This window comes from Urocitellus parryii, chromosome 4 (genome assembly GCF_045843805.1).
Source record: "Urocitellus parryii isolate mUroPar1 chromosome 4, mUroPar1.hap1, whole genome shotgun sequence".
In the NCBI taxonomy this organism is placed as follows: Eukaryota; Metazoa; Chordata; class Mammalia; order Rodentia; family Sciuridae; genus Urocitellus; species Urocitellus parryii.
The window spans coordinates 197,885,626-197,903,394 of NC_135534.1; the positions used below are offsets into that span (position 1 = coordinate 197,885,626).

At 36.1% G+C, this 17,769-nt stretch overlaps 1 protein-coding gene across 1 annotated transcript in view; it reads right to left on the minus strand.

Annotated features, from left to right (window-relative positions):
* C5 (complement C5) overlaps nt 1-14,559 on the minus strand; it is an 84,893-nt gene extending 70,334 nt beyond the window's left edge. The window contains exons 1-6 of the mRNA XM_026408633.2: nt 14,459-14,559; nt 10,420-10,612; nt 8,251-8,413; nt 5,480-5,550; nt 2,605-2,696; nt 193-275 (exon numbers count right to left, since the gene is read on the minus strand). Of these exons, the coding sequence (XP_026264418.1) occupies nt 193-275; nt 2,605-2,696; nt 5,480-5,550; nt 8,251-8,413; nt 10,420-10,612; nt 14,459-14,523 (667 nt within the window). The 5' untranslated portion in view covers nt 14,524-14,559. The remainder of the gene's footprint in view (nt 1-192; nt 276-2,604; nt 2,697-5,479; nt 5,551-8,250; nt 8,414-10,419; nt 10,613-14,458) is intronic.
* Between the last annotated feature and the right edge of the window lie 3,210 nt (nt 14,560-17,769).

The following is a 17,769-nucleotide window of genomic DNA, read 5'->3' on the forward strand; positions in this document are numbered from 1 at the left end:
CAAAGGCAACCTGGAACCAGAATTTGGGCATTCAATACCCCTACCCCATCCCCTGCCTCAACAGGCCCTGAGCAACACCAGCAGGTGGCCCCGTCTACATCTGGGATGATTTTACTTTAGGCACACTAATGAAAAGAATTACTGCAAAAACCACGACTTTTAGTAGGTAGACTTCTAATGGTCAGAAATTACCATATTCTTTAATTTCAAAGTATGTGGTTCCAGCTGTCGAAAAGTCCTCTTTATATTTAGCTTTAATTGTCCACACACCATATCTGTGAAGCAAAACATTAAAAATTACACATTATCACATATTTTAATTCACACAGTGGAAACCAAATACATTCCTATTTTAAAGAAGTTATAATATATTTTATACATCTACATGTAGCCTAAATAAATGTTTTATTTGTGTAAGATTTTAAAGCAAGAAATAGAACTAATTTGGCATTTTCAGGACAATAACAATTGTTTAGTAATCAGATTTTCATATATTGTGTAATTTTTCCAGGTCTACCACTGAGCTACAACCTCAGCACTTTTAATTTTTTATATTGAGAGAGGAACTTGCTAAGTTGCTGAGACTGGCCTTGAATTTGTGATTCTCCTGCTTCAGCCTCCCAAATTACTGGAATTACAGGTGTGTGCCACTATACCTGGATATTTCATCTTAATATAGATTCATTAACTTGGATTTGAAGAGCTGACAAGTTGAGAATTTATTTAATCCTGGAACTTAACTATGCTAGCATAACATTAAGATTCACAAGAGCAGAAAATTCATAATAGTATAGCAGGAAACATACATTATAGATCAAGCCTATTTGAATGACAAAATTCACACCTCACACAAATGAAATTCGGATTGGAGACAAAGTATGGTGTGTTTAAAGAGGAAGTAAAATAACTAGTAGTAAAATCAATAAAGAGTGGTAAAATTATAGGCTCAATTCTATATTCTGTACCTGTGTAATTAACAACCTTTACTAAAAAGTATTTACTGAGCAGTATATTAAGCACTAGAAATGAAAAAGTAGACAAAATAGGAAAAAAAAATCTAATTCTCACTTTTTCATTTACTACCAGGTTTAACTTCTCCAAGTTACTTAACCTCATTTGTGAAATGAAAAAAAAAAAAAAAAAAGAACACCAACCTTCAGATTGGTTATGTTGTCAATTAATGTTAATATTATGACTGTGATTATTATCATCATCATCTTAACTCAATGAGTACCTATTATACTGAAGTGCTGAGATACAGCAGTGAGATAAATGGACAAGGCCCCTGCCCTCAAGGAGTTTACAATCCAAATAAAAAGGCATGTTCATTAGTAAATAAACAACCACTATGTTGAGGTAAGTGTCAAAAAGAAAATACACAGGTGTGAAGATAGAGTAAAGATAGTGAGGGACTCCATAGATCACATCCAGCAATAGCCTCTCTGCAAAAGCAGCATTTTCTCTGAGGCCTGAAGATGACAGGAAGCTTGTTCTGTGAAGGACAAGGGGAAGCACACTCTAAACAGGGGCAACAGGGGTACTGAGGCTTGGGAAAGTTGTGGTCTTAATAGATCCTCACCTCTGATACATAATCTTCCCTGGGGAAAGTAGCACAAGATGATAATGGCAGTGAAATATTAATCTCAATCTGTACTCGAGAGCGTGCGTGCAGCATTTTCAAAAAAATGACACAATTTGTAAATTATTGAAATTCTCCAAATCTCCCAATTTCAATCTAAATTTTTAGGTTGATAATCCAATGAACTAAATGCAAACTCCTCTCTAGAGGGCAGAGAAAAAACGACCATAAAAATATTTTGCCTCAAAGTTACAATGTAGCCATTTCTAAGTGCCCTTGTCTTATGAGTCCTCCTCTATTTTAAGTTCCTTTAAAGCAGGGATTGTAGATTTTTGGTTTCTATTGGGCACCTCTCCCTCCCATGGTGATTTACACATGCCAGGAATGTGTTCACTAAAGGTGTGTTATATCAGATCCTGTGAAGACATGATTTTAAGTCCTTTCACGTGAGGACCAATGAGGTAATTGCTCTAAATGTCCCCAACTTGGACTCTGTCTTTTGGTGGTCTATGCAGACAAAAACTACCGAGGACCCGATTATCTAACACCCAGGCAAGGAACAGCACCACTCCAGTCTCTTGGACCCACAGCCTACAGTATTCCTTCAGAGGCAGGAAGCGGGAAGTGAGGATTTTGATGAAAAGAAGCCCAAGGACTATTTTTATCTCTTCCCAATTGTTATTTCTGTATGTTAAGAGAATGAATGAGAAGTATTGGGATTTTTTTTCCCTTTTGAGACATGGTCTCACTATGTAGCCCATCCTAGTCCCAATCTCCTGGGCTTAACCAATCCTCCTACTTCTGCCTCCTGCAAGGTCTATCAGCTCGCCTGGCCAGGCTCTAGTACTGAGACTCCCCCCAACCCCTAGGAATTGATCCTAACTTCTCAAAAGACGGAAGACTTTGCATATCCACATTTGTGACACCATTTGTTAACACTAGGTGGCTCCATTTGACTGCTTCAAGGCCAAAAGTTCCTGATGTGCTTTGTAGAGGGAACTTTATCAAGTAATATTTTTACATACATAGGATTGGATGGAATCTTGAAGTCAGGAAAAGAGATAATTCCAATATAATCCTTTTCTTCTACTATGTCAACTTCTGATCCTTGGGGATCCTTTGAATAAAAACAAACATCCTTGTCTTAATTTATTTTCTCCAACTATAAAAGAATATTTCAGACTCGGCAGTCTGTGAAGAACACGGATTTATTTAGGCTCACTATTTCTGGAGCCTTGGAAGTTCAAGAGGATGGTGCTGGCATCTGGGGGGACCCTGGTCTTGTTTCTCTTATGGTGGAAAACGGGGGGGGGGGAACAAGCAAGCTCATGGGAAAGAGTTTGGTCTGATGACAAAGCCTCTCCCAAAGAACTCACCTGTTCCCTGAGAATGGCCTAATTCATTCATCAGAGTGGAGCCTTCTGACTCCTCCCCTGACCCCACCTCCCAACACTGCCTCACCTGAGCTTGGGGCACATACTCAATCCACAGCAGCCCTGAAGGCTCAGAAACCACATTTTAACAAATTTCAACAAATTATATGATCTTTGACCTTTAGAAATACTTACCAACGAATACTCCTGACTTCAAATTAAATATGAAAGACAAAATTCAGTGTAATGTTATGCAAGGTACATACAGTTCACTCAAAGCTACTTCCTTCCTATTTTGGGAACATGTCTCACCTGTCCTCTTTTTCTGGAAGAGGCTCCACTCTCTATTTTACAATTAAAAAAAGAAGTATAACAATGTGTCAACAACACAAAGTATCCCTATTAGATTCTAAACGTGAATCTAGCAGGCTTTAGAAATACCAGATTTTTTTTATAAATGTATGTATGTATGTATGTTCATTTGAAATTTTCCAAAGCAAATATTCTACAAACTGAATTTTATTAGCTAGACAATCACTAAATGTGTTCTATGGGCATTTTAAGCCTCTACAACCTCAAAATGGCTAAAGGAACTTGAAAGGTCTCATAAAACCTTCCCTACAAGCTTCATTTTTGTATTTGGTTTAGCAAATGAACAAGATGAGGTTTCGTCCTCTTGGAATCACTTTGGAGGTCTGGTGGCACCTTAACTAAAAATCAGCACCATTTACTCAGACTGAAATTCCCGGTTGGAATTTTAAGCTGCTTTTTTTTTTTTTTTTTTTTTCTGTTGGATTACAAATTGTAACAGTTACAAAAGCCTATCTGGAGGAAGAACTACACTCCACACTGAAGGTAAGTATCTTCCCTGCTGACCTTCATCCCAGCATCTGTATGGGATTCTCTAAGATGATCTGAGTACTCTTTTCAGGAAACTTCCTACATACTGGCTCCCTGCAGGTCTGGGATCAGCTCCTCCACCCTGCTCTCTAGGGAAGGCTCTTGCCTGGAATGACTGGAATTCAGTGGTTCCTGGGTTCTGCTTTATTCACGTTCAATCATGGAGATGTGGGCTCAGGAGCCTGTCCACAGCCCTGGTGCTCTCCAAAAGAGCCAAGGTTTCCTCTGTTTAGTTCTCTTCCAGCCATTCTATCAGTCTGCCAGTCATTTATTAACTACTACTGTTTAAAATACTTCCTCCTCCCAGAGGTCAATTAACACTGTTTCTTCCACAGGACGACCTTTATTATTTTAAAAGAACTTATGTCAGTTTCCAGGTTTCCTGTACCTCCTGCATTCCAAAACAGGGTTTTCTCAGCCCTTCCTGTCACCCTCTTTTGTCTCCTCCAAGCTCCTCTCTTATGTCATTTATCCTAATGCATAATTGGTTTGGTTTATATTCTAGGGTAGTTTTGTTCTCTAGCATCCCCTCTTTTTACTTGCATTCTGATAAGGTTTCTGTTGGTTTTGTTTTTGGAGTAGCAGAAGTGGTGCCACAGCCTATAGGGGAGGACTGTACTCCTATACCTGATGTTAATAAGTGAGCAGTTTTGACTAATTGCAGTATCTTATTTCCCCACAAAAATATCATAGGTGTGTAAACTGAGTAAAGCTACAGGCATCTATTACAATCTTATAAACTGGGTGAGACCCTGCAAATTTATTTCACATTATCTATTTATTATGTTTGTCATATCTGACAAATGAATAACTGCTTCACCCCATCGGTTAGCAAAAATTTCCACATGTGTTAGCATTTTAGTTATTAAATTCTTTTTTTGGTATTTTTTATTAATTTATTTATTCTAATTATGCATATATGACAGCAGAATTCATTTTGATTCATTGTACACAAATGGAGCACAACTTTTCATTTCTCTGGTTGTACACGATGTAGTGTCATACCATATGTGCAGTCACACATGTACCTAAGGTAATAATATCCATCTCATTTCACCATCTTTCCTGCCCCCATTCCCCCTTCCCACCTCACCCCCTGCTTTACCCATTCAAAGTTCCTCCATTTTTCCCATGCCCTACCCCCTGCTGTTATGGATCAGCATACACTTATCAAAGAGAACATTTGGCCTTTGGTTTTTTGGGATTGGCTTATATCACTTAGCATGATATTCTCCAATTCCATCCATTTACCTGCAAAAGCCATAGTTATTAAATTCTACATAACTTAAAAGTAAGCACCATGGATCATAATTCTTCATTTTAAATTATGCAAATAAAAAAAATCATAATAGATATTTAATTAATTATAATTGATTGGTGGGTGTTCTTTTAAAAAGGAATTATAAAGGATGTACTTAAATGGTTTAGTTCAAAATCCTTCAATGTGTAGCTTCCTGCATATCTAGAGCATACGGGGAAAGGTGTATGGTGCTATTCTCATAATGGATGTTTATCATCTGTTTATGGGACACTGAAAGACAGAGGGTGCTGTAAGGACAGGATTTTGGAATGGGACTCCTGTCTTAAAAACAAGAGTTAGTGTTATTTAAATAAATCATATACTTACTATGAAAGTTAAAACAGTTTCTCTTTTGGCTGGCTTCAACTCATCATCCAGTGAATAAACTCTAACCTTTACTGCAAAGAGAATTAATATCATCAAACCCTCTGTTAAACACAAGGGTATTTTAAAAAAAAAAACAGTCATTCTTAAAAGAGAAAGTCGCATTTAAAAACCTCAATAAATAGTCTATACACTACAATCCATATTTAGAAAAAAGAAAATGTCACTTTGAAAACAGATATCTCTGTCTTTACCTATCTTTTCTTTATCCGAAGGTGACTCCTCTGGATTTTCTTAAGAGTTATTTCCCCCAGTGAATTTAAAGTACAGTTCACTTTATTAAAATATACTTATGACCGTAATCCCGGCAACTCAGGAAGCTGAGGCAAGAGAAAAGCCAGCCTCAGCAAAAATGAGGAGCTAAGCAGCTCAATGAGACCTTGTCTCTAAATAAAATACAAAATAGGGCGGTGGATGTGGCTCAGGGATACAGTGTCCTGAATTCAATCCCCGGTAGCCACCTTCCCCCACCAAATACACTTACATACAACTTTTTGGGAACACACCCATAGTACAAAATTAATTATATCTATAATTATATAATTATATAAGTCATTATTTATTGAGAATTTCAAAGCAGAAGAATAATGACCTAGATCTACCATATGATTATTTGGAAACATAAAATGTTATCTTAAATTATGGTTAAAGATTTCAGTGAAAAATCTGGAGTTTGATTCAGACCTATATACTCTTCCACTTATGAAACTCAGCAAGGCCTCAACTAAGCACTTACAAAAAGCCTTGAATTATATGGTTTTGTTAACATTAGTGAACCAGATCCTACCATTATTTTCTTATGTTTAAAATAGTAATGCCAGGGGCTCAAATTGTTCATTGTCTTCCTTTCATTTCTGTCAATTAATGTACCCACACGTTTGAACAAAAACCTTTGTTTAGCTGTTTGTTACACATGGAGTAAATGCTTTTCAATGACATGCTGTAATTTCTCTAGCAAAAGCTGGTGTTCAAATCATTTCATGGTGAAAACTTTGTTCATGTAATAAAAAGATTGGTACCAAAAGCCCCATTATGTTTTAGAGGATCAGTACTATGCAAAACTCTACAAAGAAGCTATGTTAAAATCAGTTTTACTGAAACCATGAGATAAAATCAACATGCTGAGTACGTCTCTCATGTTCTTTTTCTCTCCTCCCCCTCATACATATCTGCCATATTGAATCCCCCTGTCCCTCACACCCCCCTCCCACAACTCTAGTAAGTATGTTATTTTATTAACTTTTTTTTTTTTTAACAGATGAGGAAAGTGGGGATCTGAGAGTCTAATTCACAAAGTCATGTAGGTAATAACAGCCCAAGCTGGAATTTGAACCCAGGAAATCTGGCTCCAGAGTCTGCTTCTAACCACTTACACATCACTACCTCTCACTAATGTGGCAATGTTTAAAGGAAGTGCTCTCATTTTCTTCTGATTATAATACTGAGGATATATTTCACCTTCTTACCTTAAAGTCCTGATAGAGGACTTTAATTTAATAATGAGGCTGTTCTTAAGGAAAGCACTGATAGCCATGAAAGGTTCCAGACATTGGGTATTAGACTAGGTGCTTACTGGACAGTGACTCCTGACCCTAGATGGTAGGCAGTGTGAACAGGACCCAGTCAAGGAGCATCAGTAATACAGGAAGAAGAAAGGGTGAGGTTGTGCTTGTTTCTAGGTATGATCAAGCTTCAAAGGACCTGACCTGTGTGGGGCAGACTGTTGCCTTGTCACCAAGTCATCTTCAAGGGGCAAGAGATGGCACTGTTTTGGCAAGGACATTCTGTCTAAGATGATGGCAATATCCTCACCCTCTCTGGACCTTTCCATTGAGAGGATTGTAACAGGTACGCCTGCTGAAGAGGCAGTGGTACTGCCATGTCCCACCTCAGTGTTGACGTCAACATCTGCCAACATTTAGCAAGTCCCCACTGTGTGCCAACAAAATCTGCTGGTTCTGCCTTCTTTATTCTGTCCTTTCCCAAAACTATCACTAATAAAATGTCAGAGGCTCCCCCTTTTACCGACACCTCTCTCATAACCTTGGGTCTGGTGTGGTCAAGAGGCAAAGATGGTGAGGAGGAGAGATGGGGAGGTGAAGGCTTTGCACACATGACCATGTGGGCAGCATCATGCTTTTCTGGGTTGAACTTTTGGTCCACTGAGAATATTTCCAGGCACTCCTCAACCAGGGTTAGACTGGCTATTCTGCCTTTCCCCCTAACAGAAGAACAGTGTCTTTAACATTTTCTCAGGTAGAAACTCTTTGAAATTCAATATCTACACATTTCTGTGAGCTGGTGTATTCTCTGCTGAAACATCTAATCCCCTCAGCTTGGATTTGTTTCTCTAGTTTGGGGATCTGCTCCAGAGTCAATGAAATTTTTCATGTATTTGGTTCTATAATAAGTTATTTTCCCATTGCCAAAATTGTATCTGCAATTAAGTCTTACGTTTGTTAATAAATAAATTCAAATGATATATTACAATGTTTAAAAAGCTTTTTTCTACTTGGAAATAATTGATAGGGAAGATAATGTAACTGTTGATTTTTGATTAGAAATTAAACATTAAAATGCTATTTGAAAATGTAAAAGTCATTAGGAATTTAATCTCTTGAGCAGGTTGAAAATGTGTCTCCAATTTCAGGTGTTAAAAAGTTCTACAGTACAGTGTCATTTTTCTCCAGTGAAGGAAGCATCTTGCACTCTACCTGACTGGTGTGGAGTGTAAACAGGTTTGTCTGTATGAACGAAGAGATATCCATTGTCATAGCTTATTGGCATTTTTTTTGATTTTGAAAAATGCTTTGATACGACTTCCAAATACACATATGAAACAGAGCCTTGTTCTCCAGACAGTTGTTTGGGATGTATCTGTAAAAGAAAATGTTAATGGAAAAGAGAAAAGTAATTTTAGGGTTCTAAGACATGTTGACTTTCTCAACACCACTGCAATCTCATTAAACCCAAATTGGTGTTCATCTCACCATTTGTAAAGTGGATTGGGAGCCAGAAGAGTCAATTAAATTTGCCCAAAGCCCTTCAGTGTCAATTATTATCATCAACTTTAAGAATGGTCAGTTTTCTTGGTTCCATGTTTGCTTAATTTACACACTCTTAATGCAGCCACTGCTACAGAACTGATGAGAAACCTCGGCCTGGTAGGCTCCCTGATGAGCCCTGCTCTCCTCGGCCTCTGGCAGCCTGGCTCAGGCTCTGCACACTCTGTGCCCATTACACACTGCTGCTCCTGGGCCATGGTGCACGCTTCCCAATCTGAGCATGTAATTATACTCATCCCCTTTACCTTCAATGATATGTGATTTTACACAAAAAAATATGTAATAAAAGGAAGCACAGTGTTTCTCAGAAAATTAGGATTTAAAACACGGGGTGAAAATACCAACAGCTATTTCAGATTGTTGTAGAAATTTTGAAAACTTTGTAAAAATCTTAGGATTCTGTACTCAGGTTGCTTTGCAAAGCATCTTAATTTCCTTCTTCACTCTTAAGAAACACTATAGAACATGCATGATTCATTGAAGGCATAACCTATAATAAATTAGATTTGAACTCAAGTCAATGGACTTGTCCTTGGAATATAGTGGCAAACATCCAACAATTGGCCAAGAAAGATACCTTAGAATGTTAAGATAAAATTAAATGCTTCAGATGCATATTGATTTTTATGATTCTCTCACCTTCATTTCCTTTTTCAATCAATTGTTCAATAGCACAACTGATTGATTTAAATTTAAAGGTGAGCACCACAGGTGGCTAGTGGCAATGCTGCATCTTTTCAGATAAGGCAGTGCCTACTGAAAATAACACTTGTGGGGAATGAATTTAATTCTTAATAAAACTAATAAGTGCAAGTGTTTGTTGATATTAGAACACTTGCCATCCAAAACTAATGATAGATTCCTTATGTTGGCCACAATTTATTTAGATCAGAGTTGCTTAAACATGAGTAATAAGTATACCACTTTTAAAGGATAAATATAGAAAGATTCTTCATGCTGATATTTTATTATTTGTAGTATAATGAAAATCATTTACAGTGTATCTTAATATATCCAAACCTAATATCAGCTGTAATATTCTTATGCTTATGACCTCACATAATTAAAAATCAAAACAAATGTAGAAACGAATCCAAAATATTAACAATCAATATGAGTCTAACTTGAAGTTTTCATAAAATTTCAATTTTTAATTTCTTTATGAAGAACTCACTTTAGAAAAACACTGGTCTTAATGAACTCTAGAGCCCCCTCCAACTTTGATTTTTTTTCTGGTTCTTTTTTAAGTATCATAGTTTTTAATAACAAATGACTTGCAAGCATGTCTCTATACTACTATGTCTTAATAGAAGAAGTTGGTTGATCAAGGTTGACATTTCTATATACCATGGGTTGTCAGTGAGAGCTATTTATTTTAGTAGTCAATAATTTATGACTTTTGGATTTTAGAATATTGGAGTTTAAGCAACCACACATTCAATAGCATCCATGGTTGATTGTGAGCAAAGTACTACAGAACAATATGCATATTCATGTTTCTCTATATCTTGCATGATAATTTTCATAGCAAAAAAACTATTTTCAATTCATCACCAAATATTTTTCTAAGTATACAATTTTACTTTCCAATAAGAGTTTGAACATTTACATGCATGGCTCAGAAAGAAGACACAATTCTTCTGTTTAGAATTTTCTGTTTCATTCAGATTATCATTAGCAACTGATAATCAGCTAATAATTACATAGTGGGAGTGTAGCACAAATGGTCATATCTTATGTTTATCAATATTCTAATTTTGAACATATTTCATCAGAAATATTCTGCATACGAAAAGAAAATGAAGGATAAATACATACACTTAATATTGCAGAGCTTTGGAATTTATCTTCTGGAGTTAAAATAACATAACTTGAAGAGTATCTAATTTTTTTATCAGGATAACTTTTAATAGAGACTGTTGCATCAAATGCTTCAGTGTATCCATAAACTTGAATCACAATATTTTCAGATGCTCCAACATGAAGTACTTTCGGTGCTGAAATAACGTAGCTGTTGAAACAGGAAAGAGTTCAGTATCTTTATATGACATGTGTTCTTATATTTATTTATTTTTCTCTCACTTGTGAGATTCAACTTGAAATAGACATATTTCAACTTAAATGATATTTTAAAACAAAAATTTATTTTGTGATCTATGATAATTTCAGCATAGTTTCCAAGAAGAAAGAGCTTAGAATTTAGATGTGGGAAATAGAGCTGGGGATTTTGTTTATGTTTAGAAAGGTAATAATAGCAGCCAGGGAGGTCTCCATGATGTTCACGGCAACATAGAAGTGGACGCTGGCATGTGTGTGTGCTATGGTGTATGTGTGTGTGTCTCTCTCTCCTCTTCCTTCCCTCTCTCTCTCTCCTCCCACTCCCTCCTTCCTTCCTCTTTCTTCCACTGAAGAAAAAAGAAATACAGGTGCTAAAAACTGAATTTCAACCCTGCCATCTGCTGGCTGAATGACTGAGGTAAAGTCACTAATCCTCCCTGAGCCCAAAATAATACATCTGTTAAAATTTCAGCGTGTATTTTCTTTAAACCAGACTGTGGTCAGGGTTAAATAAGAGCATCTATATGACAGCACCCAGCATGCTCAGTACTCAATAAAGAATAAGATCCACCAATTTCACTAAGTTAGTTCAAAAGAATTGATCTTAGAAATATGCCTTTCTAGTGAGGGGATAAAGGCACAGAACATGAATGAGCTGGAGGAAGGTATCTGGCAGTAGTGATGGAGCTCTGTGAGGTAACAGAAATAACAACAATCATACAACAATAATAAGAAAGGCAATAACTTGGGTAGTGATGTGTCAGAGCAGACTTCCATAGAACTCTTTTCATCTTTACAAGCCAGTGATGTATTATTATTAGCCAGTGCTATAATAGCCAGTACTATTATTATTCCTGTTTTACATGTGATCAGAGGTCATGACTTATAAGTAAATGAGGTGAAAGTTTACATTCAGGTCTCTATTGTATGTGTATAATTGAGGTCAACGTAACAAGCATTGTTCCAACCACAGACTATTTGCTTCAATTTAATCTTTATGCAATTTATATAAGAATGGTAGTGATCTATACCAACTTTTGAAATTCAAATTTTAAAATATGATTTTTCATTGTCTTATTAAATGGAAACTTTCAAGTAAACATAAATTAGATTATTAATTACATATCATGTAAGTATCTAATTTGAATAGAGAGAACTGCATAAGAAGTATGTATCAACCTAAAAGGGCCTAGTGATTGACTGATTGAAGTGTTCCCAAAGTCTTGAGATACACCTACCACCCCACTGGGTAGAATTACCCTAGGCTCCTACCAATATCTGACTTCTTAAAAAAGTCTTTAAAGATCAACAAGTCTATGGTAACAACAAAATTAGTTTAGCAGTAAATAATTCCTTTAAAGCATCAGGCAATTCTGCTACATAACTCATTTGGAGCCAATTATAGGTCCATTTAAAAATCTCCAGACTTCCAACCCACCAGCCAATCATCTCAGTCATTTACTGCTTTAGCAGGGGACTGCAGAAAATGAGAAATGGTAATAAGATATGTTTGCTGAAACCTCCCTATGTGCTAGAAACCATTCCAAACTCTGTGTGAGATATCATTATATATTATGTATTATTACCCATCATGTATAACTCATTATATATTATATTATTACTAATTTATATATATATAATTATTACTCATTTGTTATTATAACTATTTGGTGCAGAGGGTCTTATTATTACTCCCATTTTAAGATGAACAAGTTGCTTATTAACTTGCCAAAATCACATAACTAATTTATAGAATTAAGAACTAAATCTGAGAAGACATTTCCAGAATTAGCATTTTCAACAGTCATCCTAAATGGAACTTAAGACTTTTGCAATGAGAAATGGCTGGAGATAAAAAGCTATTTTAATCTCAGTATTCTTAGAAACTTTGCATTTTTCATTTAATATTGTTTTGAGTTGTTTATTTGGTGGTAGTGGTAAGACACTGTAAATTCAGTGCCTAGAAGCTCTTAGGTAGCCCACACCTGGAATTCCCAATATTTGGGAGGCTGAGGAAGGAGGATTCCAAGTTTGAGGCCTGCCTGGGCAATTTATAGCAAGACCCTGTCTCAAAATAAAAACCAAAAGGAGCTGGGGATATAACTCAGTGGTAGAGCACCCCTGGGTTCAGTCCCCAGGAATTGGGGCAGGATGGCCATGGAATCACCTTCATACAAGTTTCAGTCCCATATTTTCATTTTCTTTCAACAACTGCAGAGGATCAGGCCACTGAGCTTGCAGAGAGGTAAGAATGCTTCCTTGGCCTTTACCTAGAATGTTTCCCCCAGAAGGTGGCATGGCTTCCTCCCTTGCTTCTTCAACACCTGCTCGAGTGTCATCTCCTTAAGAGAACTCTCTTGTCCGCACTTTTAAATAGTGCTCCGTCATTTCCTTATCTTCTTACTTTTATTTCATAATACCAGTAACTACCTGTCCCCATTTATTCCTTCTGCTGCTGGTTTCTCCCATGAGAAGCAAGCTCTAGGAATTGTCTTTTCTCATCTGCTATACCCTCAGTGCAAATCACATGCTAGGTGCTCAATAACATTTGTTCAATCAACCAATCAATTAAAGTTATTGATTACCACTTTTTCAGAGCAAGTGAGGAGTTGCTTTTTATTAAGGGCCAATGCACTGTAGTAGGGGAGAATTCAGAATGTCCTTGGATAAGAATCTTGTGATCCCAGATTCTAGCCTTACTTCTGCCAGTAATGTGAAGTCAATTAATATCAATTTCCATAAGCTTTAATTGATTGTCTCAAAAAAAATTTGAGTGTGTATACATACATACATACAATTTAAAATAGATAAACATAAAACCAATAGAATAGAATAGAAGAAGGATACTAGGGGAGGGAGGAGGAGAGGAAAGGGGTAGTACTTGCAACTGAAATGGAGAAAACTATGTTATATGCATTTTCGAATATGTCAAAATTACTCCAATATTACATGTAACTAAGAAGTAAAAAAAACCCACTAAAAAGTAAGAAATAAAAACTACATAAGGTAATGGGTTGATTGTGGTAAACATCAGATTAGAGATGGTAAAATACTATATATACATTTATGACATACTAAGAATTTGTATTTAATATATTTATGTGGAAAGTTTTGAAAAAATTGAAGTGATAAGGAGAAGACGTGAATGAAAGTCTTGTCCTTCTCTCTCTAGTTGTGTGACCTTTAGCCAATCACTTGCCCTATCTGGACATACCCTCACATCTTAAATGAGTTGGTTCCATTAGATAATATCCAGTTACTTTTCAAAAATCAGATATTGTTTCTAAATATGAAATCCCCACTTGTAAGACATAGTTTAAAATGTACAGGCTTTCAACACCACTAAAAATTGTGAAGAATCAGCTCAGAAGTGTAGACACAATTAATTACAACAATAAATTTTCAAATCGCAGTGTTAGACTTGACCCCCAAGTAACTCTGGCTTAACTGTGTGTAGTCCATGAAAAACACAAATCAAACTAAGCACTGAATACAAATAAACAAGAAATGACAAATAAGTTATTATCTTGAGTTGACTTTGTAGCTTTTTGAAGTGGAATGTGAGTAATCACTTATGTATATTTTTATAAATAACAATCTCATAAAAGCTGTCACTTTGTTAGTCACTCATCATATCAAAATGTTCCTTGGCTGTCTCATTCAGAAATGAGACTACCCATTTGGTGCTCTCAGAAGGAGAGAGTTATTTTCAAATCAACACAATCTGTTAAATTTACTGTTTTCTTCACTCATCACTACTAAGATACATTATAAAATGAAGAAAATTTCTTTTACTTACGTTTGTTCCTGACTCCAACTTTTCCCCAGGAAGATTAAAAGACAAAGTATTTTCAAAAGGTCCATGGCTGGAGGTGGTATAAAACCATGGACATAACCTGCTTGAAGCTACTTTCCTTATAAATAAACTGAGCTTGAAGATTTTGGATAAATTAGTTTTCTGGTTAATTATTAATTCTGAAAGAGGAATCTCTAAGTAAGAAAACTAAAATCAGAACTAAAACACTAAAGATAGAAGTTATTTTATGGGAATTTATACCCAGAAGACTTAATTCTATTAATGCAAGTAAATAGACTCTAAAATGAGAGTTTAGCACTGTGAAGAACAGCTCAATGCTAGAATCTAGGAAGCCACCTTTGGCCTTTCTCCTCTAGACCAGGGCATTTGCTCTGATGTTGTTTTGTTTTTTTAGCATATCTCTGGTCAATCCCACTTGTTTCTAATATTAAAAAAGACCTACCTGGATTTAGTTTCTATCTCAGATGATTTTAGAAGGGTTTTGAACAAACAAGGCTCTTTCAGGGGATGGGGTTGTGGCTCAGTTGTGAAGTGTTTGCCTAGCATGTGTGAGGCACTGGGTTTGATTCTCAGCACCACATATGAATAAATAAAAAATAAAAGTTCATCAACAACTAAAAAAAAAATAAAATAAAACAACAACAAAAAGGTTGTCTCTTTCAGAGAAGACCTGAAAGTGATATTGTCATTGATGCTGCAAATGGTCTCAGGATAACTAAGATCTGCAAAAGGGGTCCAAAGGATAATCAGGTGGTTTTTCCCAGTCTAGAGAGAAAGCTGAACATTAGGTAGAGAAAATCTTGTGACTGGCAATGAGAATGCCATGCTGAGGATGCTGTCATCATCCTCTAAGTACTAACCAAACACTTTGGAGTTTGGTAGGGAATGCATACCCTTTAATACCCATCCATTCAAACACTGCTCATTCAAAATCTGCATCCATTTAGACACAGAATATTTTTATTTAAAAGTTCATATATTTGTATGAAGATTTCAAGATTTTAGTATAGCTCAAGAAAGACAAAGCTTCTTATAACAACTGAGAATAGCAATTAATTTACAATTAAATAAAAATTTACCTTTTTTAGTTTTTTTTTTTTTTTTGGTACTGGAAATTGAACCCAGGGTTTCATGTCTGCTAGGCAAATGCTTTACCACTGAACTATACCCCTAAATGCTTTAAGATTTTCGATTTGGTTTTATGATTTCAGAGTCATTAGAAAAATTTTATTATCACTAATTTCTACCTTAGTATGTAATATGTACTCTACTTGAAATAGAGTTCACATCCTAACCATATTTCTATAAATCAGATATGGTCCCAAAGACATCCTTGCTTTGAATTGATAAGGTTCTATTTACCAACACCTTAATACTGAATTTGGTAGGGGAAAAAGAACAGATACATTCACTAAAGGTGTCTCTTACAGGTCGCTGAAATGACAGAAATATGCCACTACTGTCTGACCACTTAGCCCATTTAATTCAGAAGAAAATCTGTCAATTATTAAGCTGAGTTGTGAAAGATAGGTCAAGTTAAACAAAGCACTTTCGTCATCACTTTCGGGAAAAGAAACTTGAGGAAAAGAACACTTCAATCAACATGGGTAATATTTGTTTTAAGTGCAAAGAAGTTTGTTTGCTTGTGCTATAGGACAAATGCTAATAAATAGTATTTGCAAACCATTGCAATGTTTAGCTTGTAGAATATATTTAAAGAATGAAGGAGTTCAAAGATTCTAAAAAAACAAAAACAAAACAGATTCTCAAGTGTTTAACGAAATTTTTTTTCCTTTTAGATGCAAACCAAAGATGGATTTTTCTTTGTATGGCAAAAATGTGACCTTTGGGCAAATCTTTGGTTTTATTTTATTTTTGTAAAATACTGCATTTCTAAAAGAGGAGAATCTCAAAAATTTGGCAGAAGTTTTGATGATCACTTAACATTCCTGTTGATATTACCTTGATTCTGCTCTCAAGGTGGAGCCCAGATGACAGCCTCAGTTACAAGGCCCCTCCTTATCCAGTCTTGTTGGTTCTTCATTCACCAAGTTCCCATTCTTCTCTACAGCCAACCGTCTGAAGTATGTGTGGTGATTCCCAGAAGTCACCATGACATGAAGGTGCTTCTAGCAGGATAATAATTTTGTATCTTTCAGTTATTTTTGTATCTTTTAATTAGTAAAAGTGAAAAAGGTCTAGAAATCAATTTACTATTAATATAAACTACATACCTCTTTTTTATACGTGATAAAGGATTTTATTGTGTATCAATTTCAAAAGCAAACTAACTCATAGGGAGGCAATATTAATGGATGTTAAATCCAGAGAATGAAAAAGCAGCAATATGTTGTGTTATTGTTTTCAGAAATTTAGCCCACCAACTGCTAGCCTTAGGTGCCTGCTGCCTGGCTGGTGCAGGAAAGGTAGTATGTCCCATAACCACCTCATGTAATTTGCACAGGCCTGTTCAGTCTCTGGAGACTCTGTTCATTCTCAATTGAGACTTGAGATCATGCAAAGTACGTTCAACAGTGGAAGGGGGGCACTCAGTGGTTCTGGGTATAACAATCTGCTCCTCAGCCTGCTTTTTGGTTCAAGCCCATAGTCTCATGCCTTCATACTGTTCTTAATCTTCTTATACCCTCAGTTTGATGTGTCTTTGGAACTATGGGTAATGAATGGATTACTGCTTCCGGCTCTGGAACACAGGGTACACTCAGCACCTTTATTTAAGTGCTTTCCCTTAATAGCACTGGGGAAGAGAATCTCAGAGTACAAGCTACATCCACTTAGGGCAACGTATGAGTCAATATCTCTCATTAATCTGTTGTTTCCCACTGGGCATGTGTGTGTTTAAATGGGTTGAAATACACATTGAGCTACCAAAATGTTTATTGAAACAAAATCTTACAGAGAAGTTTGATGTGTTAACAGAGTGGAACAGCTCCAGATGAAGAAGAGTAGGACAGTCCATTGTCCACATTTAAACCTTTAGGAGCCCTTGAGGGCTTTACATGGCAACCCTGGGGTCCCTGGACACGTTGTTTAAAGACCACTGACTTACACTACTAAATAACCTCTTCTCACATTTCTTGTTTAATTGTTCTATTCTTGTTGCTTCCCTGTACCAACATACCTAAATCCAGGTGGAAATAAGTTTTTCAGTCGATCAGACCAAAGGAGAAAACAACTGCTATAATTAGATCTGGAATGTTCCCTAAACTCCCAAACATTAACAGCTCTTTTTTCCAGAGTGGGACTACTGAGATGTGGAACCTTCTAGAGGTGAG